The 21,621-nt window shown below is 57.0% G+C and overlaps 2 protein-coding genes across 5 annotated transcripts in view; one reads left to right on the forward strand and one right to left on the reverse strand.

Moving 5' to 3' along the window:
- PPIP5K1 (diphosphoinositol pentakisphosphate kinase 1) overlaps positions 1-10,956 on the reverse strand; it is a 43,709-nt gene extending 32,753 nt beyond the window's left edge. For 3 of the 4 annotated variants that reach the window (XM_034065952.1, XM_034065951.1, XM_034065949.1), the window contains exons 1-12: positions 10,936-10,956; positions 6,871-7,040; positions 6,407-6,581; positions 5,051-5,246; positions 4,874-4,964; positions 4,544-4,629; positions 4,154-4,308; positions 3,093-3,194; positions 2,659-2,820; positions 1,507-1,628; positions 946-1,047; positions 132-218 (exon numbers count right to left, since the gene is read on the reverse strand). In XM_034065952.1, coding sequence (XP_033921843.1) covers positions 132-218; positions 946-1,047; positions 1,507-1,628; positions 2,659-2,820; positions 3,093-3,194; positions 4,154-4,308; positions 4,544-4,629; positions 4,874-4,964; positions 5,051-5,246; positions 6,407-6,553 — 1,250 coding nt within the window. In that variant the 5' untranslated portion in view covers positions 6,554-6,581; positions 6,871-7,040; positions 10,936-10,956. The remainder of the gene's footprint in view (positions 1-131; positions 219-945; positions 1,048-1,506; positions 1,629-2,658; positions 2,821-3,092; positions 3,195-4,153; positions 4,309-4,543; positions 4,630-4,873; positions 4,965-5,050; positions 5,247-6,406; positions 6,582-6,870; positions 7,041-10,935) is intronic. The other variant, XM_034065950.1, reaches the window with a different exon arrangement.
- Positions 10,957-11,722: 766 nt separating this feature from the next.
- LOC101881446 (creatine kinase U-type, mitochondrial) lies at positions 11,723-20,363 on the forward strand. Its single transcript, XM_034065971.1, has 9 exons — positions 11,723-11,910; positions 16,460-16,658; positions 17,021-17,116; positions 17,234-17,455; positions 17,907-17,992; positions 18,983-19,106; positions 19,432-19,566; positions 19,785-19,910; positions 20,115-20,363. Exons 1-9 carry the CDS (start codon positions 11,762-11,764, stop codon positions 20,229-20,231), a joined length of 1,254 nt encoding a protein of 417 aa, XP_033921862.1. The 5' UTR covers positions 11,723-11,761; the 3' UTR covers positions 20,232-20,363.
- Positions 20,364-21,621: the final 1,258 nt, after the last annotated feature.

Raw genomic sequence — 21,621 nt, forward strand, 5'->3', positions numbered from 1 at the left:
AGAAAGCATTTGCTTGAAGAGAGCCAGGAAAAAGCACTGCCCCCACACACTCAGCCCTTGTGCTCCTCGAGGCAGGAAAAACACCTTCCTCACTTCTCAGCAGCACAGCATCTTCTTGCCTTGACTCTTACCGGGGATGCTTCACTTCCATTTTCATCTTCTGCTTTGGGGTGCGATCTCCATGCCGGATGACAGCAATAACACAACGAAGCTCCATCCTGAAGAAACACAATATACATCTGACAAATGTGCCCCTACACTCCAGAATTGCCACCAGAAAGCAATTCGCCCTTGTTATTTCAGTTCTATCCTTTTGACAGCTGCTTTTCTCATGAGTGGCAGAACTCCCATACGAAACCAAGTACAAGGCTATAAAAGCAAAGTACTGCAGACACTACCGGGTCATCTGGTTTGCTACAGTAGCATCTACTTTGTTCACTTCTTCCAAGTATGCAGGTGTGCTGAGGATCATAAAGAAACCTCTGCCTTTGATCTTTTAGCCTCAGATGGTGGACAGTAAAGTGAGGGTCTGCAAGTGTACAGGTAATGTGAGCACTTTGGCTGATTGTTTCCCACCCTTTCCACTGGCAGCTCCACACGCCTCTTCCCCAGGCAAGCAGCCTACTGGATGCTGAGCCAGCTGCAGTGATGCCCTCATCAGCTTCCTGTGCTGACCAAGAGCTTGGGCCTTCTGAAAGCCATGGGAGCATTTTCTGCAATTCCTGCAATGGCTGCTTGTCTGCATTCACCAAACCTATGACTTGTTTACCATTCATCACCCCTTTTGTGTGCATGGCTAAGCCTTTCCACAGGCATTTCAGGACTGCAACCAACACAGTAGCTAACAACGTCACACTGGACAATGTCTGTCCCTGGGACATGGTTTGCACTTTGTCCCTCATCTAGCCATCACCAGCATTCTTTTGAGAAGATGCAGTTACTCACATGGTGCCTGAAGTTGTGGGGACGATGGGAATGTCTTCTGCCTCTGTTGGGATGGACCAGGGAATATGAAACTGGGGAGCCAATTCCCGCATGATTATATTTCTGGAAGAAATTATAATACAAATCTCACAAGAAATTCCATTCCCTTGGTTCTCCATCTTCTCTTTAGTGGTCCAAGCTGGAAGATTGGGAGAGCCACAGGATTTCTCTTCATCTTCCTTGCAGAGACATCTACCACGCCATGGACTAGCTAGTGAGGGCACCTTAAAGGGACACCAATTTTCCTCACATCACCAATACTGCAGCTGGACTTAGCACCCAATGGAAAGTCCTGTAAAATACATCTAGCTGTAGACTAGACAGCTAATGCCAACACAGGCAGGAGCTCCAGGGGCTAAAAGTAATTAACCCTCTTCTCCCAGAGCCAAGCTCTCACCTGCTGAACAAGTGTCCCTGCAAGAATCACCTGCAGACCTCTCCAACATACTGATCAGCCCTCCATGTTCAGTTTACCTTGATACGAGTTATTTTACCTGCTATCAGAACTCTCATTGTACATACCCAAGGATTTTGGCACAGTCATCGTAATACTTCATGGAGTTCTTCACAAAGCTGAAGCCATTCACATCACAGACGAAAGAGTGGCCGTTTGCCCGCAGGAGGTCAAACCCACACACTGTTTGCTGTATGAGGAAGCAGAGAACGCAGGACTCAGGTATGCTGTGAGGGAGTGCAGGAGGGGACAGCAGCCCTGGCACACACAGAGCAGCCAGTGCACACTGCCCAGTGCTGCTCTGCCGGTGCTGCAGCCATTCTCCATGTTCTCCACTCCATGCCTGCCCCATGAGCCTTGAAGACGTGTGAAAATACAGCCACCAGCCAGCAGGAACAGGCCCCTTAGAGGAGCCTCTACACCCTCACAGCTGTATCAAAAGCTCAACCCATGAGCCCCCAGATTAAGCTGTCAGAGCCACCCCCCACCTCCCAGAGCTCTAAAAGCCTTAGACAAGAGCAGCCCTGGCTCTCCTGCTCTTGCCTCTAAATCCAACATTTCTGAACAGATGGACAGATGGAGAGACAATAAGCAGTGCAGGCAAAGACATCCTCCACTAGGTGAAAGGGTGGGCTACAACGTAGAACAAGCCCAAAGCTGTATGAGCACAACTGCATGGGTTGCAGAGGGCAGTGGGGGTAGAAGCAGAAGCCAAGTGCTTCTGCTATTGCCATTGCTGAACATGTCATGTAACCATACCTAGACTCACACACTCACTCTTCCAACCTATAAAATAGAACACAAATATGCACAAAAGACATTAAAAATAGAAGAAAGCAGAGGAGAAGAAGATGACCAAGTTTTGCACATAAGCACAACTAGGAAACAGTAAAGATGGGATGAGCACAGTTCAGATGGACAGAAGCATGCTCAGAACCTGATATCAAATACTCAGATGTATGCTGGACACCAGCCACCTGTGAGCAGGGAGGGCATCTGCTGCAGGCTCTCCTGCCTTCCCAGTCATCTCTGACCAGCATTCTGCCATGGCCAGCAGGACCAGCTGCGCCCAGCCAGCAGAGACAGCAACTTCCAACAGGCACCCAAGACTGCAGCACCAGGCACACATCGGGGTAACAGAGCTCAGCCTTTAACACTGACTGAGGTTTGGATCAGACATTCACGGAGTATTCTGCTTGCACTGGAGAGGAAACACAGACCTTAAAGGCTACACAGACTTTCCGAGCAACTAGTTTCTCCATGGCAGTCAGCATGACCGGGTAACGGATTTCTTTCCCTTCACTATCCCGTTCAACCTTTCCATCCAAAGCAGGGGATTTGCGAGCCTCAGCATGGGCATAGTCCGGCCCCACAGTATACACCTGGGAAGAGAAACAGGTGAACCTGACATAACCAGCTAGACTGACTGCAGCTTCCAGAAGGTGTTTCTACTGCAGATGTAGAGAGAAGAACAAATGGTCTCATACTCCTCCTGTTACTACCTACAGAACACCTACTCCCCACTTTGGGATCCAGGCTGCACAGTCAGCACCTCACAAACACTCCAGAATCTAAGCAGGACTAAGCAGGACTGCCCGGCTTTCAGGAATCCCAGGCCTGCTGAAGGATGGAGATAATCCAGACTCTTCCTTACCTTTACATCAGTGCCATCTGTAGGCATAAATTCCTCATAAATGTAGGAGCCTGTCTTCCTCACACTGCTCTCTGGGGAATACACACTACTCCGGCTGCCAATCTGAAAGTACAGAATGAACACCTGAAGGAAGAGCATGTAGCTCCTTTTCTTAGACAGAAGAACAACAAGAGTAAGTCTCATTGCACATGCCAAGAATTAGCAGAATGCCTCTCAGAACCCCCACCTATTCCAGCACACTTATTTATACAGGACAAAAGAGACTCCAAAACGCAGCCTCTTCCAGGCTTTAAAGACAGACCATTAGGTTGACTCCAATCACTACAAGGATATGAAACAAAAAACAGTGGCTATGGACCTAGAAAGAAAGGAGCCTAGCTAATAATCAAATGAGAATAAAGGATGATGGGCAATAATCAGAGCAACTTAACTTCCTTCTCAGACAGTTGACCGATCCTATGGGTACAGGATGATGTTGTTTTCACTTTTAGTAAGGCTTTGGATACAACCTCAAGTGGCATGCCTGCACATCACTTAAGGAAACAAACCATTTATTAATGGCAGATATGCAACTGGTTGGGAAAAAGATACATCACAGCTATTAACTGTGTGCTGGCAAAGTGGAAGGGTGTAAGGGCAAGATACCCTGTGCAATCTAAGAATGAATACCTCGTTGAACACGTTTTCAAGCTACACTAAGCTGAGAAGGGCAACAATGATGCTAGAGGACAGGAACATAAGTTTAAAAACAATTTATCTCCATGAACTGAGGAAGTGATCTGGAAAAACCAGCACACAGCTCAACACGGAACATGGCTCTGTGCCTGCTGGACAGGTCACATCTCAAATGGGAAGGCAAAGGCAGCACTACCACTAAAATATCTCCTTCTGCAATTCCCAGATAGATGGAGTTGAGCTAGAAGTTCTAAGGTCTAGATCTCCCCAGCACAAACCCTTCCTTTCCTCTCCACCTGCCCCCAACACTCCTTCCTGAAGCCACATGGGTTTCAGAGCCACGTGTCTGTTGGTTCCAGCACCAAATCTGGACTCCCCCTCCTCACCTTCCGAAAGAGCCGCTGGCTGCCCCCACCTGCTGACGTCGGGTAGTAAATATACACATTATGGTCTTCAGCACTGACCGGCTTCTCTACAAATGGCTTTGGGAAAACAGCTCCATTTACCTCCACGTGGTCCTCTCCTTCCACCAAGTTGCACTCTGGAGACAAAGCACAGCAGCAGCACTTCAGGAAAGGGTGCAACAGCCCCAGTGCAGAGCTAAAGCCCTTCAGTCCTGGCCCAGCAGACAGTTCTGCTGTTGGGATCTTTGCTCACAAAATACAACAGACTTGTGAATCAGGCCTCTCCAACTGATTGTCAGTACCTGTTTCCTGCAGAGTATCTTAAATAGTGCAGTACATGACAATGGCTTTCGGTAGAGCCTGGACACTGACCTTCTGGTCTATCAGGATCTCGATTGAGCACAGCATAGCGGGGCAAATCTATCCCCTCTTCTTGAAGGATACGGTACACTTCACGCCTGTAGAGGACAGAAATGGTATCACAAGAGTCTAGAATGTCCTCAGTACGTGCCAAGGCTTCACTCCCACAGATGAAGAACAAAGGCAAATGAACACAAATATCCTCAAGACCAAGAAAGGTCCCCTTCCTCCCCATCTCACACATTTGCTTGTGGCCAGGAAGACGAAGTTTGCATAGCATGCCGAGGAGAAGAATCACACAAAGGAAGAGGGAAGGTGCTTTAGTGGATCACACACACCTACCTGTCCTGGATATAATACTGCATATCAAGGTCATTAATCAAAAATGGCTTGCACAGCTTGGCATAAGCAACTGCTTTATCCAGGGGGAATCCTAAAATACAAAGGCAGGGAGTGGAAAATGAGTGGAAGGTCCATTGCCCAGATCTCAAGTATGCTAAAGCCTAACAGACTTTTTACCTTTGGAGTGGAAGGATATGAGGCAGTCACAAGAGGGCCAGTTCTCCACTGGTTCATTCAGGATAACATCTTCCCCCATGATCACCACTGTGATATACTCAAACTTGCACAGACGCTCCAGAATCTGTGTCATGGGCTTTGACTTGGACTTTTTGGTCATGGCGCAGATTCCAACCACAATCTGTCGTTCTGGTGGCTAAAGGAAGACACGGATCAGTTTAGCACTAAGGTACTACATTTTTAGTACTAAGTACTAAATTCAATAAATTGAATTTAAACTATAACAATGTAGAAATGCAGAACAAACATAGAATGCACGACACCCTTGTCTCTAAATTGGAGAGACATCAATTTGATAGATGGACCACTCAGTGGATAAAGAACTGGCTGGATGGCCGTACACAAAGAGTTGTGGTCAATGGCTCAACGTCCAGCTGAGACCTCTAAACTGTGAATGCTCCGTCCCTGGTAGTAATCAAGGCCAGGGTGGACAGAGCCTTGGGTGATATGGTTTAGTGTGAGGTGTCCCTGCCCATGGCAGGGGGGTGGGAACTAAATGCTCTTCAAGCCCTTTCCAACCCTAACTGTTCTATGACTCTGTGACTGCGGGTTACCCATCACAAAACCATGGCTTCAAACTGTAAGCTGAGACACTTCAAGTTACTGCACTGACTTGCAAAGTCAACACTCCACAGCAAAAACATCTGGGAAATTAAAGTTTCCAAACCTTTCACCACACCTGATAAATAGCTCTGCTGAGCATGAAGGTACACAACACTGCATGGGTTCGAACAACCCACTTGCAACGGAGACTCTGGGTACAAAGGCAATGGAAATGACACTGCACTGGTGTATGGTCCCAGCAATTCACACAGCCAGCAGCAACATTCTTGCTGCATGCACGTCTCGTACAGAACACCAAATGTAACATTTAACATGATGCTAAATAGGGGCCAAAAGCAGTCAAGAGATGCAGATCATTCTCTTTTCTGCATCCTGTTCCTAGAGATTACAGAAAAGAATAAATGCTTCCTTTCTGCAGACACAGCTCTGCCCTTTTCATAATTCCCAGTATTTGTCTCAGAAATGTCCCTGGTGAAAGAGGAAGGTTCATGGGAGCATCAAGTTAAGCTGCTAGGACAAAGAAATCTGTTGCACCTGAAAAAGACCTGCAAGCAAAAAGGCTGGGATTGCTGCAGCATGAGTGAGCATGGCAGCGGAGCGATGCCACACAGCCTGTGCCACGTCCCAGGGAGTTCCAGCTGCCCGCGGCCTCAGCAGCAACCACACAAACCCTGGCTGAGACCCAGGAATTGTGCACAGACGCTCCAACCCAGAATGCCGGCACCTCCTTACCGACTCCTCCTCTTCATCATCTTCAAAGAAATCTGGTTCATCTGTCTTCATGTTTGATCCCAGAAAGTCCGTCTCATCATCCCTGGAACCAACAACAAACCTGGGAGTGGAGTTCTCTCCCTCACTGGAGGTCGTCAGGGACGACATTGCAGCTCCGGTGGCCGACCATTCCGCTCTGGAATCCCAGCATGCAGAAAGGGAGAGAGAAGGTCAGAGGCAGGGTGAGCCAGGGTCAGCCGTGCTACTGGAAGCGGTGATGGTGGGGAGGGCAGGGACCCATCTGGCTTGAGTCAGCCCAGGGATGTGTTGCCCAGCACAAAGGGGAGGAGCAGGAAGAGACCCTCAGGGTGGGAGGGGATCAGTATTCAGGATCATTTTAGATGGGCAGCTCCATTGTGCAGTTAACCCCTTTACGCTGACTGCGAAAGGGACAGTGTCACCACCAGCGAATACATGAAACTTACAATTATGCATGCTCCAAGCCACTGTCTAAATCATGGATGGGGGCAATGGACACTCTCACAGGCTCGTACACCCAAAGACATCAAGTGGGACTCCAGAAGTTAGGACAAAGCTTAGGGCAGTGATGGTGACTTCCCAGTTGCCAGTTTTCATCCTTTCAGCTCAAGAAGACCTGCAGTAACAGAGAGATCCGTTTGAGAGGAGCATGAGTCTGCACAGAGGAGGGAAAGAGCCAGCTCTTTGGGAGGGAACAAGGACACAAGAGGAAGCATCAGCAACAGTCTGGGTTGCAGGTCAGGGCTCCTGAGTTTGCAGGCTGGCTCCAATTTACTCTATGACCACAGAAGCTGATTATCGGGATACAAGCTCTGCTTTATAAACACCAGGAAAGAAAGGAGAGTGCCTTGCACTGTCACCTACAGCAGCAGCCCTGCCTGCCACAGCAGCTGCCAGGTCTGAATACACCATGCATGCCCTGCACCCACCAAGGACACAGCTGCTCACCTCTGACCATAGATGCACACACATAATGTCACACTCCTGCCCTTTACTGTCTTCCTCAACTGGAAAGTGGCCAAAGACATTCCTCCCATGCAAGTGCAACCTTGAGAAGAGGGCATTGTGAGCACCTCATGTTATTACATACCTCCAAAAACGGGCATCAGACACTACCACTGCTTCTCATGCTCTCACATGCCCTCAGCACACCCCAGATGCCTTCCAGCATCCCCCAGACCAAGCCCGAGTTTCCTCCCCCATTGAGCATGGTTCCCTTTGCAGCCAGCATAGAGCAGGAGGCTGCACTGCCATGCCCAGTTGTGAGCTCCCAGTGCTCTGGCAGCTCCTCTCCCCCGAGCAGAGCCACCCCCTGCCAGCATCACGGGTTTATGGTAGGCGTGAACCCCCTCACCAGGAACACGGGTGGGATGGGCAGGACAAACACACAGAGAAATTCCTGTGGAAATAAGGGGCAGGAGCAAGCATGGCTGCACACAGAACGGCTGCGCATGCTCCCCAGATGGACAAATGCAACAGGTAAGCACTGAAAGAGCTGGAGCAGAAGCAGGCCCCCATGTCCCACAGCCGCACCCCAGGCGCCAGTTTGCCAGCAAGCCTGTCCGTGATCACACTGCATCTACCGGAGCAGCTGACACCAACCCAACAGGAACCAGAGGTGACAGAGGGAGCCTGGACTCTGCACCCAGGCGAGGCTGCCCGGGCGCACCTGGCTCTAGCATAGGCGGGTACCCAGTGCCACCTGCTCCCGCAGGCTACACAGGCACCTTCTGAGTGCTCTGCACAGCTCTGCTTTCACACTAGGACATGAGCAGGATGCCCGACATGCTCAGGAACCATCTCTACTCCTGTGCCCTGCTGCCAGTGCAGAATGAGACCTTAGCAGCTCAATGGCTGATGACTTAATGAAGGAAACCGTGCCAGGAGATGAGGAGGGTTCTCCAATCCCTTATGGGCCTCCCTCCTGGAAAAAAAAAACAGATCAAGCAGCAGGAAAACCTTTGCCCTAAGAAATCATTGAGTTCTCCACATCCCTGCTCCTGGCGCAGGAGAAACCCTCTGCCTTATCTGTAGCTATTTCTACAGGCCAAGACACCACACTCAAACCAGGCAAAAACCTGGAGTCTTGCTGAAGCCAACAGCCACTGATGCATCAGGCATGCCCCTGGTGTTAACAGGGAAAGCCTCATGAGCTCAGGTTGTCTCTAGTGTGAGGAAAGGGAGGGCATAATGAAAGCCTCTTAAAGTTTCTCTTTAAAGTAGATCCCTTATCTGACTAGATTCATTGCAAGAGAGACCAGAGGCTCTTGATGAAAGTTTTTACCTACAGGCCTAACTAAGGCAGGTAAAATTCAGACAGTCTGTTGCTGTTAAAGGGAAGCAGGCAAACGGAGCTCTATCCTGAGCTCCAAAGCTTTTGGCCATTACCAAAGGCCAGTAACAGGAGGTCTTGTCCCCATGCCTGATTCAGCTCCAGTGCTGGGTGCCAAGAGTCCAACTTCCCTCACAGAAATGGCAGCAGTGAGCTCCTGCAGGGTGCTCAGCCCACACCACCACCATTACCTCCTTTCTTCAAACCTAGAGCTATGAGAGGCAATGACAGTTCATGATGCTGACAGTTCTGCATCCTCCTCACTGCTTCCTGAACTAACTGCTCCTAGAGGTCATACATCCAGTCCAGTGCCTACTTGCAGAGAGCACTACAGGTCTTACCTTTCACTAATCACAGCAAGCAAATTAAGTGTTAATAGTGCTGGCTGTATAGTCCAAGAGAGACAAAAGTGTTTACATAGCTCTGACACACACACATAGAAAGGTAAAGATGGAATATTCAGGCTTGCTGGTCCCATCGCAGCTACACGAGGAAGTACACACCAGCAGCTGCAGTTAGACATTCTTGCACTCCCTTCCCAGAAGGGCAGCTATGATCTCCTGCACAATCATACTGAAGGCTACTATAACCACCTATAGCAGCCAGAAGCTGCTGACCCACAACCTGGAACTGAGACACAGACCTTGCCTATCTGTGTCCTGGGACTAATTCAGCTCCCTGGACCACCCTGTATTAGTGATAACAAACTAAGTTTAGTGAGTTGTTTTCTGGTTCCCCAGCAGTTCGTTCTGGCACTGTCCAGATTAGGATGTTCACGGAGTAGAGAGACTTGTTCTCTGTGCCCCACTTCTGAGGCACCAGAAATACGAGGGAGAAGGCAACATGACCAGGTCTTGTATTAACTCTGTACTCAGTGTGGCATTGCCCACGAAGAAGAGTGGGCTTGTGCATCACCTTCTGTTTCATTTGGGTTTTAAACACCTGATTTCAAGGTGCAGCCCCCACACAGGGGCTGGAGGATGAGGACTGCAGCAGCTGAATGAGGCTCACGATGTGGCTGCAGCCACCAGCAGCACAAGAGACAGCTCCAGGCGCAGAGGCCAGGCCGTTGCTCCCAGGGAGCACTAGGAGGGAGGCCCCAGGAGTACAGATAACAACCAACCCGAAAGGCTGGTCAGTGATGCACCTTTGCCCAAAGTGACTCCCACTGCCACAAGGGCTGTTTGTACTAAGGGCAATTACACACTTACTTACAAAAGGTGAAAGCTGTACTCTTATCATAGACACTTAATTGCTTCAGAAGAAAAAGAACACCTATTCCAGAGTTAATAATTGAAAGCTCTTTGGAGGTGGTGTGTGAAAGCAAGCTCTCTGTTCTGTTAACAGAGGTTCAGCATGTTCACAGCCAGGAAGCTGCAGTCCAGCTTCTAAACATGACTTCTGCCATTCGAGCAGCACTTCTGGAAACTCCCAGCCCGTGTCCATCTCCAGGAGCAGCCCGCGATGGTGGAAGCACTGTGGCTGCCCGGCCAGGAGCTGCTCTGCTACACAACACCCTGCGAGCTCAGAGCAGCCTCCTGCCTTACCGCTCCTGCGCCGGAGCGAGCGCTGCGCTGCTCACAGCACCGGCGGCGCTTCTTGCCTTAGGAGGTCTTTTCTAAGGAGGTTTCTTACTGACATCGTTAAGTGTGAAACTTCAGAGCATCACAATGTACCTGACACACAACGAAGGTCCGTCCGCCCGTGCCTTCAGGCCCTTCCCTCGCACCAAGTGCGATGCAGACACAGCCCCGACCCGACCGCGGCTGCTCCCGCAGGGCCTCTCCCTCAGCCCGGCGGCACTGACACGGTCACGGCAACCCGGACGCCGCCCGGAAGGGGCTGCGGGGCCCGCTCAGCCGCCGCCCGCCCGCCGCCCCACCGGCCCGCCCGGCCAGAGGCGGCGGACGCTGTGCCCGACAGCCGCGACGGGCCGAGCCGACCAGATGGGGCGGCCGGGGCAGGGCTGCGGGAGCCGCCGCTGCCACCTACCCTGCACCCCCCGGCAGTGATCGCCGAGCCGGGCCCAGCAGCGGGCGGCCGGGAAGCCCCACCCCCGTTCCCGTTCCCGTTCCCTGGCCCGGCGCAGCCCGCCCGGCCCCGGCGCACCGGGGACGCCGCAGCACCCACGGCGGCAGCAGGGGCGCAACGCTGGACGCCGCCATTACCCTCCGCTCACCTGCGGCCTCCGAGCGCACCCTGCACCGTCGGCGCTGCCGCCAGCCAATCAGAACCTGCTGACGACCGAAACCAGCCAATGGGCGGGCAGGAGGGCGGGGCCGGCCGGACGCCGACCGGGCGCCACGTGGCGACCCCTGGCGACGGCGGAGAGCGTTGCGCGGCCGGGCGCGCAGCTCGCACGTTGGGCGCGGGCCCGGCGCCGGCACCGGCTCCGGCGTTACCACGGCAACCGCGCCGCGTGCGCCGCCCCCGCCGCCGTTCCCGTCCCGCGGGGTCCGTAGCGCTCCCTGCCCCGCCGCTGTGAACCCGCGGGGCTGCGGGGCCGCCCGTGGGGCACCGGGCAGCGGCGGAGAGCGCAGTGAGGTGGGGGTGCCGGTGACAGCCGCCGGTGCCAGACCGGCCTTCAGGCGCTGTCCGCCGGCCCCGCCACGCATCCCGGGCTGCATCCCACGCGTGGCTCCCGCCCGTGCGGAACCCGCGTCCGCCGCTCCCGGCCTCAAGTGCGCGGACTTTCCTCGGCCTCTCTGGCGGCTGAGGCCGCTCAGTGCCCGCGGACCCGGCCCGGGGCGTGCGGGTGTCCGGGGCTCGGGCCGCGCGGGTGTCCGGGGCTCGGGCCGCGCGGGTGTCCGGGGCTCGGGGCGCGGCCGCCCCCGGCGCTGTCCGCCGCGCGGTGCTGAAGGCGGCGGCTCCGCGGAGGGGCGGGGCCCGCGGTGAGCAGGTGGCAGCGCCTCGCGCCCCCCTGTGCCCGGCCGCTCTCCGCCTCCGCGCACCCTCCCGCTGCCGCCGTTCCCATTCCCATCACGTTCCGCTCCCTCCGCTCCGCTATGGCCGGCACCTTCGCTCGCGCGCTGTCCGCCCGCCGCTCCGCCGGCCTGCTGGCCATGGTGGGCGCCGGCTCCCTCGCCGCCGGCTTCCTGCTCGCCCGGGACCCGCTCAGCGCCGGACACCGGCAGCGGCGGCGTTACCCGCCCAGGTACTGCGGGAGGGCGGCGGGAAGGGGCCGGTCCCTGCGGCACCAACGGCGGGGAGGGCGCGGGGCTGTCCCGGGGAAAGGGGGTCCCGGGTGCGGCGGGCGGGGGTCCGCTCGTCAGCGGCATGGGGGTGACCAGGACGGCCCCGGCCGGCGGCTGCGGGGGCTCGGCCGTGTTGGACGGAGCCGCCCAAGGACACCGGTGGCTCCGCGGGGCCTCCGCGCCCTCCCCGAGGGTTGGGCCTCCCCAACAACCGCCCCAACCGCCGCGCTGCCAACGGGACCCGCACGGGACCCGCCCTGAGCCGGTGGCGCGGGGCATCCCCTGCGCATCCCCTGCCCACGGCCCGGCTCCACGGCACCGTCCCAGCACTGCCGGCAGCACCGGGACCAGCCGCTGCCCGCAGCATGGGGCGGGAGGGAGCTGGAGGGAACAAGGGTTCGCCAGTGGGGCTGGGGGCTCTGTGAGCTGCTGGGCAAGGCAGGACATGGCGCGGCTGTGGCAGGAGCCAGGACACTTGCCAATGTCCTGGTGGGAACTGGATGGAGCAGAAAGACTCATTCTCTCCTCCTGGCCAAGCACCCTGGAGCTCCGCCTGCAGGAGCCGGTGTCAGGACAGAGCTGGAGCCTCATCGGCAGCCCCCGGGGACTGGCGGCAGCTCCTGGCCTGTCCTCATCTGGTTGTAGCAGCCTTCCAAGGGCCACCCTTGGGGACAGGGACTCCTCTATTCAACAGAGAGGTTTCCTGGCAGGTCCTCACTCTTCCGTCTCAGGCAGTTTGTAAAGGGAGAAGTGGAGGTGCCTGCAAGGGCTGAGCAGGCAGTCCCCAGCCTGGATACAGACGAGCCCTGGGATTTGTGATCAGGACCTGTGGGATGTGGGCATGGAGCCAAGCTGGGCCAGGCGGGTGCCTGCAAGGCCACGGCCTGGCTTAAGCATGTTTTTGGGGGTAATGCTGGCTCTCCAAGAGCCCTCGCCCTATTTACACAACCTGTGCCTGATCTCTTAAGCCAGATAAGTGTCACAGCTGCAGAGCGGAGCCAAGGTCCAAGCACCAGCACATGAGGCCTTGTGTCACTCCCCCTTTGAACCATTCTTGCCAAAGGCAGCCCAAGGACCCTGGCTGGGCCACCAGCACACGGGGTGCTTTGGGGCTGGAGGCTGGAGAGGTGCTGGCAGGTCCTGCTCACTGCCCAGCCCCGAGGAGCATGGGGGGCTGAGGCATAGGATGGGGCTGAAGGCAGGAGCTGCCTGTGCCTCACAGGCACTGAGCAGGAGAGGAACAGGGCCAGAATGGGAGAGGGACATGATGGCCACCAGCTGATTCTTCCTCCTTGCCCTGGCACCGGCTGCTCAGTCTGGCACGCTCAGGTCAGGAAAGCGAGGAGTGGGATTTCCTCCTCACCCTGATGCCAGTGGAGGCGGTGCACAGGCAAGAAGCAGAGTGGGGAAGGAGGCAGCACGTTACTGCTCCAAACACATGCAGCCGCTGCGATCCCTGCACCAAACACTGTGCAGTCAGAGAGCGGTGAGACGCTGCATTGCAGGCTGAGAGCCATGCTCGTGCAGAAGCTGAGTGCTGAGAGCAGTACTGAGGCTCAGAAAGGAGGGGACAGAAATGGAGCCATTTGAAAGAGTGACGAAGGTTGGATGTTACTGTTTATTTGCCTCCAAAGATGTGAATAAACAGCAGGGAATGAGAGGCTCAGGTGAGTCTGAGGAGGGGGTGAAATCAAGGTAGGGAATGTGTCTGAGAAGCCCTAAAATGAGCTTCCTGGGAGGGTCTGTTCAACTGGACATGATTTTGTAATGGTGCCGACAATGGAAAAGACCTTAAACAGAGCCCCAGGACCCAGCCACAGCATCCACTCTGCAGGGTCCAGTCAACCACAGTGATTGTGCTCCTCTGCTCTTTAAGTTAAATAACAGGAGACATTGGCAACAGCCTTGAGGGATCTGAGCAGAACTGCTTGTCATTGCACTGCTTGTCACTGCACTGCCTATCATTGCACTGCTTGTCACTGCACTGCCTATCATTGCACTGCTTGTCACTGCACTGCTTATCATTGCACTGTCACTGCACTGCTTATCATTACACTGCTTGTCACTGCACTGCCTATCATTGCACTGCTTGTCACTGCACTGCTTATCATTGCACTGTCACTGCACTGCTTATCATTACACTGCTTGTCACTGCACTGCTTATCATTGCACTGCTTGTCACTGCACTGCTTGTCACTGCACTGCTTATCATTACACTGCTTGTCACTGCACTGCGGTGCCAGTGGCCACCCTGGGAGGCTCGGGCACTCCCCCCAGGAGGGATGTGGGAACGGAGGTGGCAGCTGCAGTCCCACACGGTGCTTCATTTGGACGACAACGGCAGCGTTCCTGCCAGAGTGTTTCCACACAAAGCCCAAGCATCATCCTCCTGCAGAACACAGCATGGGCTGCACTGCCTGCAGCAGCCTGAGCACCATGCACCCCGCACACCCCACACAGACCCCATGCACCCCACACACCCCATGGACACCTCTCATGCACCCCACCCCCCCACACACACACTCCATGCACCTCACGCACCCCACACCATTAATGCCAGCCCCCACAGAGCTGGTGACGCCAGGGATGGCACTGGGGGTTATGGATCATGGTGCAGAGCCACAGGGAGATGCAGCGGGCTCCACTGCCAGGGAGGCTGCCCCTGGAGAGTGCACCTCCTGGTGCAGGGACAGGGAGGGCAGCGGCTCCTGGCATTGCCCTGCTCATCCTGACCCCCTCCAGCTTAGCTTAAGAGCTCTAGGAAGGCCAAAGAGAAACTCCCCAGATTTGCGGCTGTGGTTCAGGGCTGTTCTGGGGAATGTGTGTCTGGAGCAGGAGCAGAATGAGCACTGCAGCAGGCACAGACCCTGCAGGCAGGGATGGAGTCTCAGGGATTTGGACTCTGATACCTGGGTGACGGTTGGGACTGCCCATAGCAGACAGCATGTATAAACCTGCTGCAGTCTCCTACTTACTGGGGGTGAGCTTGCTTCCCTTAGCAACCTTTGCTGGCTCTCTGGACATAGTCTGCTGCCACCAGGGTGGAAAGTGCCGCAAGCTGTGCTCCTGGCAGCACTGGCTGTGCTGCAGCAGAGGAGGAACTTGTCCAAGTGTCCCATTCTGATCAGCAAATGCTTTTTATGCAAGTGTGTCTCCCCAGACAGACGTGGGTCTGCAGCCAGCCGGCAGCAGGGGCAGGAGGGAGGCTGGGCAGGCTGTGTCTACCGTCAGACGTGTCAGCTTCTGAACTGGAGCATCTCTACATGGCACAGATGTGGGTGGGCTGGGGGAGCAGCCCTTGGACTGCACGGCTTGGGAAGAGTTCCAGCCTGGAGCAAATGCCTCCTTGCACTGGTCCAGGCTGGAGCTGCCAGTGCTTTCCCACGCAGAGCAGACCCAAGCCCTACCTCCCGTTCTTTCTGCAAAGCACAGGATGCCACAGGCAGCAAAGAGCCGTAGGCGAGGGGCCAACGCACATTCCTGTCCTGCAGACGCAGCAGGGAGGCCTCAGCGGCTCCGCAGCACCAGGACCCAGAGCAGGACCTGAGCACCGCGGGGTGCCAGGACTTGGTGCTGTGATGGCAGCGGCTGCTGCTCCCACCGGCCCGGCCCCACACCAGCCTCCTCACCTCCTCTTGCACAGGGGTGACCCCTGCCCAAGCTGTGCCTCCCCCAGGGCAGTGCCCCTCCAGGCACAAGCCACCAGCCAGGACTCCTGGGCTGACACGGGCCAATCCTGACCCACTGTGGCAACAGAGGCACCGCTTCCAGCAGGAGGGATTTGGCCAAGGAGAGCACTGTTGGGTCCTGCCCTCCCAGCTCCACATGGACGCAGAACAAGCTCAAAGCTCGGCTAAAGTGGGAATGAGGTCAGGGGATGGCCTCCTGCTAAGCTGATTAGAGGAAAGCATACCCCTAATACAATAAACTGCGCCGGAGCAGTGCGGTTCCCACCAGCTGCAGATTGGGGTCAGCCAATCTCCTGCCCCACAGCATCCAGGCTGTGGGGAATGGGGCCCGGGGCCTGGCCAGTGGTTGAGCACGCAGGGTCCCATATGCTTCTGCCTCCCACGCCCAGTGCACACCCAGCCCAGTGACCACAGCCCCAATGCTGGGCAGCACCATGGAGGAGAAGGGGAGCGAGACCCCCGGCAGCTCTGCACTGCCTCCTGCTAGCCTGGGCTGGAGCTGAGGCTGGGGCTGGCATGGCCACTGCTTAGCCAGCAAGAGCATTCCCAGTGCCAGGCCCTGGTACATGGCTGATAAGGAGCCGCACCCAAACAACCAGCCCAGATTTGTTCATGGACTCTTGTCCTTGTGGCACTGTCAGCCCTCAGCCCAGGCTGCTCCCTGCCCTTGCCATGCAGTGCCTCTAACTGCTCTTCCTTGGCCTTTCCCGGTGTGCACAAGCAGAGAAGCTCAGTCTACCTGCTCAGAGCTCCCCACTCCTGCCCTGAGGGTCTCTATGTCCTCCAGCCCCAGAGGACTCATCTGTCTCTCCTCCTGCAGTGCTGAGTACCCTGACCTGAGGAAACACAACAACTGCATGGCCAGCAACCTGACACCAGCCATCTACAGCAGGCTCTGTGACAAAGCAACCCCAAATGGCTGGACCTTGGACCAGTGCATCCAGACGGGCGTTGACAACCCTGGCCACCCCTTCATCAAGACTGTGGGCATAGTAGCTGGTGATGAAGAAAGCTATGAGGTGAGTGGCAATCCTGCCTGCGGCAGCCTGGTACCTGTAGTACATCCAGCAGCCTGGATATCAGTGCCCATCTCCTGCTGCCCGGCCTGGGCAGCTGCAGAGGCCCCTTGGCCAGCCCCAGTGTGTCCCTGCAGGACACGGGGCTCCTTCAGAGCAGCTGCCCTGGAGCCCTGCATCCTCCTCCTCCTCCTTGCTGGGGCAGCAGCGGCCCCAGGGATTGCTATTGCATTGGATGGCAAGACCCACCATGACCCCAGCCACCCTCTGTTGCTCCCCTGCTGCCACGTCCCCAGTGCTGGTAGCAGGGCTATGTCCATGGGGTGTCAGGTCCACATGGTGCCCATCGTCCTGTTTGCTTCCAGGTGTTTGCTGACATATTCGACCCCGTAATCCAGGAGAGGCACAATGGCTTCAACCCGCGCACCATGAAGCACTTCACAGACCTGGACGCCACAAAGGTGCAGGAGCTGGGCAGTGGTGCTGTGCACGGGGGTCCCTCCCCAGGCCTCGGGGACAGGGGCCCTGCCAGCACTGGTGTCCTCCCGTGAGTGCCCCATGGTTCCTGTCTGTTCCAGATCAAGTTTGGCCACTTCGATGAGCGCTATGTGCTCTCGTCCCGGGTCCGGACCGGGCGCAGCATCCGCGGGCTGAGCCTGCCGCCAGCCTGCACCCGTGCGGAGCGGCGGGAGGTGGAGAAGGTGACGGTGGAGGCACTGAATGGCCTCACCGGAGACCTGTCGGGCCGGTACTACCGCCTCAGCGAGATGACGGAGAAGGAGCAGCAGCAGCTCATTGACGTGAGTCAGTGCAGCTCCCGGATGGACAACCCGGCGCCCATGGAGCTGGACCCCTCCCTTGGTGTTGCCCCTCTGGGAGGCTGTATCCTCCCTTCCCAGCCCCATTGCCCGTTTCCTGTGAGGCTGTGCGTGGTGCAGAGGGTGTTCATGTGCTGCTCAGCCCTCCCATGAGAGGGAGGATGGAGCTCAGTGAACACAACTCCAGTAGCTCACAGCCCCTCCGGCTGTTGTCCCATGTCCCTGCCCAGGGGAAGGCAGGTTTGTGGTACATGGCTGGTGTCCTACCAGCCCCTGGAACAGGGTGGGCTGTGCACCAGCAGGTTTGTGCCTCCCTGGCCAGGAAGGCAGGGGCTGCTGCTCACAGATGGGGACAGCTGCGGTGCAGTGGGGCAGGGTGCCCTGACACTGGCTGTGCAGCCCTGGCCAGCCCATGCACTCTGCCTCCCTCCAGGACCACTTCCTCTTCGACAAACCAGTGTCCCCGCTCCTGACAGCAGCAGGAATGGCCAGGGACTGGCCCGACGCCCGAGGGATCTGGTGAGGATCTGCCCTGGCACCAGGCAGTAATCGGGGCAGAAAGGCTGGGGCAATGCTGCTGCTCCATCAGGCTGCCCCAGCCCTGCCACCACATTCCCCACACCGGCCATACTTTAGACCCAAGCACACACGGCACCAGTGTTCACCCATGGCTCTGGGCCTGACCTGGGAGCCCCTCGTGAGCTGCAGTCAGCAGCCACCCACTCCATGCACAAACCACATCATCCTCCTGAAAGTGGAGCTTTGGAGCCAGCCCCTGCTGTTGGTGCTGCCCGCTCTCACCATCCTGTAGCGCTTTGCACTCCAGGCTGCCAAAACCCTGCCCAGGCAATCCCCAGTGCTCCTTCTGTCCCCAGACTTATCCTGCCATGATGTGATCTTACTGCTCACCCCAGCATCTATCTCTGCACAGCCATGCAGCATTCCACACACCATCACTCACCTGAGGTGACAGCCAGCTCTCACCCTTGCTGGCACAGCACCTTTATAGCAGCCTCATGGAGAACAGCTCCACAGCACACATGGTCCCCAGCTTCAGCCACCCCTTAATCCAAAATCCCAGTGTGGATCCCACACCTCAGAGCCCTCTCCCACTGCCTGCATGGCACAGGAGCCATGTTCCTGTCCCCAGTCCGGGCAGGGCTGCCACCACGCTGGCACCGAACTGCGCCTCCCAAGCAGCATATGTACATATGTCATATGTATGTGTACATATGTACATATGGCACTTGAGCCAGCACCCATCCCCTGCAGTGATGCATGTGGATGAACGCTGGCCTGTCCCCAAGAGCATCTCCTGGCTGGCTGCCTTGCTGCCAGGCTGTGCTGTGGCAATGCGCTCCCAGCCATGGGCACAGGAAGGACTGGAGGGCAACACTGGCACCATGGCCACAGGGGCAGAAGGGGCATGGCTGGGTCTGGTATGGGGGGCTGGGTGGGCACGAGGCCTCTGCAGGCCACCAGCACAGTCAAACACTGCCCCATCCCTAGGCACAACAATGAGAAAACCTTCCTGATCTGGATCAATGAGGAGGACCACACACGCATCATCTCCATGGAGAAGGGTGGCAACATGAAACGTGTCTTTGAGCGGTTCTGTCGTGGCCTGAAGGAGGTGAGTGCTTGGTGGCCCCACAGCACCTGGCCCTTGCCAGGCAGCTTGGCTGCGGCTGAGCGGTGCTGCCATGCCTGGGGCTGAGCGGTGCTGCCATGCTTGGGGCTGAGCGGTGCTGCCATGCCTGGGGCTGAGCGGTGCTGCCATGCCTGGGGCTGAGCGGTGCTGCCATGCTTGGGGCTGAGCGGTGCTGCCATGCTTGGGGCTGAGCAGTGCTGCCATGCCTGGGGCTGAGCGGTGCTGCCATGCTTGGGGCTGAGCGGTGCCAAGCACAGCGGGGCTCCCTGTGGCCGGGACTGAGTGGCTGCTTGTGCCTCTGTCCCAGGTGGAGCGGTTAATCCAGGAGCGAGGCTGGGAGTTCATGCGGAACGAGCGGCTGGGCTACATCCTGACCTGCCCCTCCAACCTGGGCACTGGACTGCGAGCGGGTGTCCACATCAAGCTGCCACTGCTCAGCAAGGTATTACTATGGCCAGGGCTGTGGGAGCTGCAGGACTGCCTGGCACCCAGGAGCTCGTTTCAGGTTCCCCCAGGGGCCAGCCTGGGTCTGCTCAGGCAGGGTTCCCTGTGGGAGTCATGAGCCACTGGCAGGGTCCTGTGAGTGCCAGGAGGGCTGCTCTGGGGAGCAAGTGGCGGCTGAGGGTCCCACTGAGTGCTGACACTTTCTCTGGGTACCAGGACAGCCGCTTCCCTAAAATCCTGGAGAACCTCCGGCTGCAGAAGCGTGGGACAGGCGGAGTGGACACTGCAGCCACTGGCAGCATCTTTGACATCTCTAACCTGGACCGGCTGGGGAAGTCCGAGGTGAGTGTGGGGCAGAGCTGCTTTTGGGGAGGGAAGTTCTGGACAGCCCAATGTGCCCCAGCTGCTCAGGGGCCATGTGCCAGGGCTGGCACACGGGTGCAGTGGTGGCACTGCCTGCCCTTGGCACCAGTGGGGCCAGCTGGAGCCTGGCTGCTGTGGCATCCCTAGACAGCCCCTGAGTCCCAGTGTGTGCTCCTGATGCAGGTGGAGCTGGTGCAGCTGGTGATAGACGGAGTGAACTACCTGATTGACTGTGAGCGGCGGCTGGAGAAGGGGCAGGACATCCGCATCCCTGCCCCATTGCCACATATCCGGCAGTGAGCTGGACCAAGGCAGCGACAGTCCTGTGGGACCCATCTCCCCTCATCCCCATAGCTTTTGTTACCCCTGTGTCCAGCATGTTGCTGTATTCTGTTACCCACAACACACCAGATCCCATAAACATGCGCTGCTTTAGCCATGGCTCAGTCTCCCCTTCACCCAGCACCCTGTGCCCTGGAGAAGGGCTTGCACCCAGTTCTGGGTTTCCTGCACTGCAGAGAGCTGCTGGGACAGACAAGGCCAGGCAGGGAAAGGCACTTTCAGGCCACGTGCTGCTGCGGGCAGGGAGCAGAGCTCATCACTTGTGCCCATCGCAGTTTATTCCTGGGATGCTCACAAAAAGCATTGGGGCAGGCAGAGTAGAAGAGACAAGGTGAAGGCAGACGGGGGCCCGGCTCTGCTCCTGCCTGCAGGAGAGAAAGCACTGTCAGAGCTGAGTGTTCCAGCCCCAGCACTGTATGGAGGAGCTCACGTCTCTGCTGCTGTGGGTGCTCCAAGTGCAGTTCTGGGCAGGGGCAGCACCATTTGCCCCAGGGTAGCACGGAGCTGGGCTGGGGTCTCTGCAGGAAATGACAATGCAGGGGCAGGCTGGGGCTGGCCACACCACACATGTAGCAGCCTGAGCACCCAGTGCTGCTGGCCACGAGTGTCACGGACACAGCCATGAAGAGGATGAACTGCAACAGGCTGGCAAGCAGCTGGGGATGAGACAGTGATTTGCGGAGCAGCAGCACAGCCACAACTTCAGAACCTCCTCCCTAGACATGGATGACAGGACCTGCAAAGCTGCATGAGCCCCATCTCTGGCAGGACACAGCCCCAAGCATCCAGCACAGGTCCAGTGCCACCCAGCAGCGCCCTGAATGAGCACCCCAGTGCATCACAAATGCACCAGGTTCTCCAAGGCAGGAGCACCCTCGCTGTCTTGGAGCAGGTCCCAGAGCACGGCTTGCAGCAGAGAGCAGGACTGTGCTGTGCTCCAGCCCAGAGCTCCTTGCCCAGTGCCCCAAAGCTACTCTAGGGCAGCTTCTCCACGAGGAAGCTGACCCAGGGGCAAGCGGAGGTTTTACTCTAAGCTGCAGTCCTGACGCTCCAGTCCAGGGCTGGCCATTAAGCAGAGCACGTGAACTGGTGCTGCTCCCACCACACCTGCACCGGCAGCTTCCAGATGTCAGCAGCGCTGCCCACGAAGTCTGGCTCCAGACCCTGCAGCTCCCAACCCTCCTCCGACAGAGGCAGCTCCGAAGGCCCCACGGACAGCCGGGACAGAGCAGTGCACAGGCCTTAATGCCTGACCAGCCCCAGCCCTTGCCCCTGCCCTCCTCTTGGCCCTGCCCGCTCACGCCGCTTCTGCCCCGCGGAGCTGCCTCCTCCATGTCTCGGCCCGGGG

This window comes from Melopsittacus undulatus, chromosome 9 (assembly GCF_012275295.1).
Source record: "Melopsittacus undulatus isolate bMelUnd1 chromosome 9, bMelUnd1.mat.Z, whole genome shotgun sequence".
NCBI lineage: Eukaryota > Metazoa > Chordata > Aves > Psittaciformes > Psittaculidae > Melopsittacus > Melopsittacus undulatus.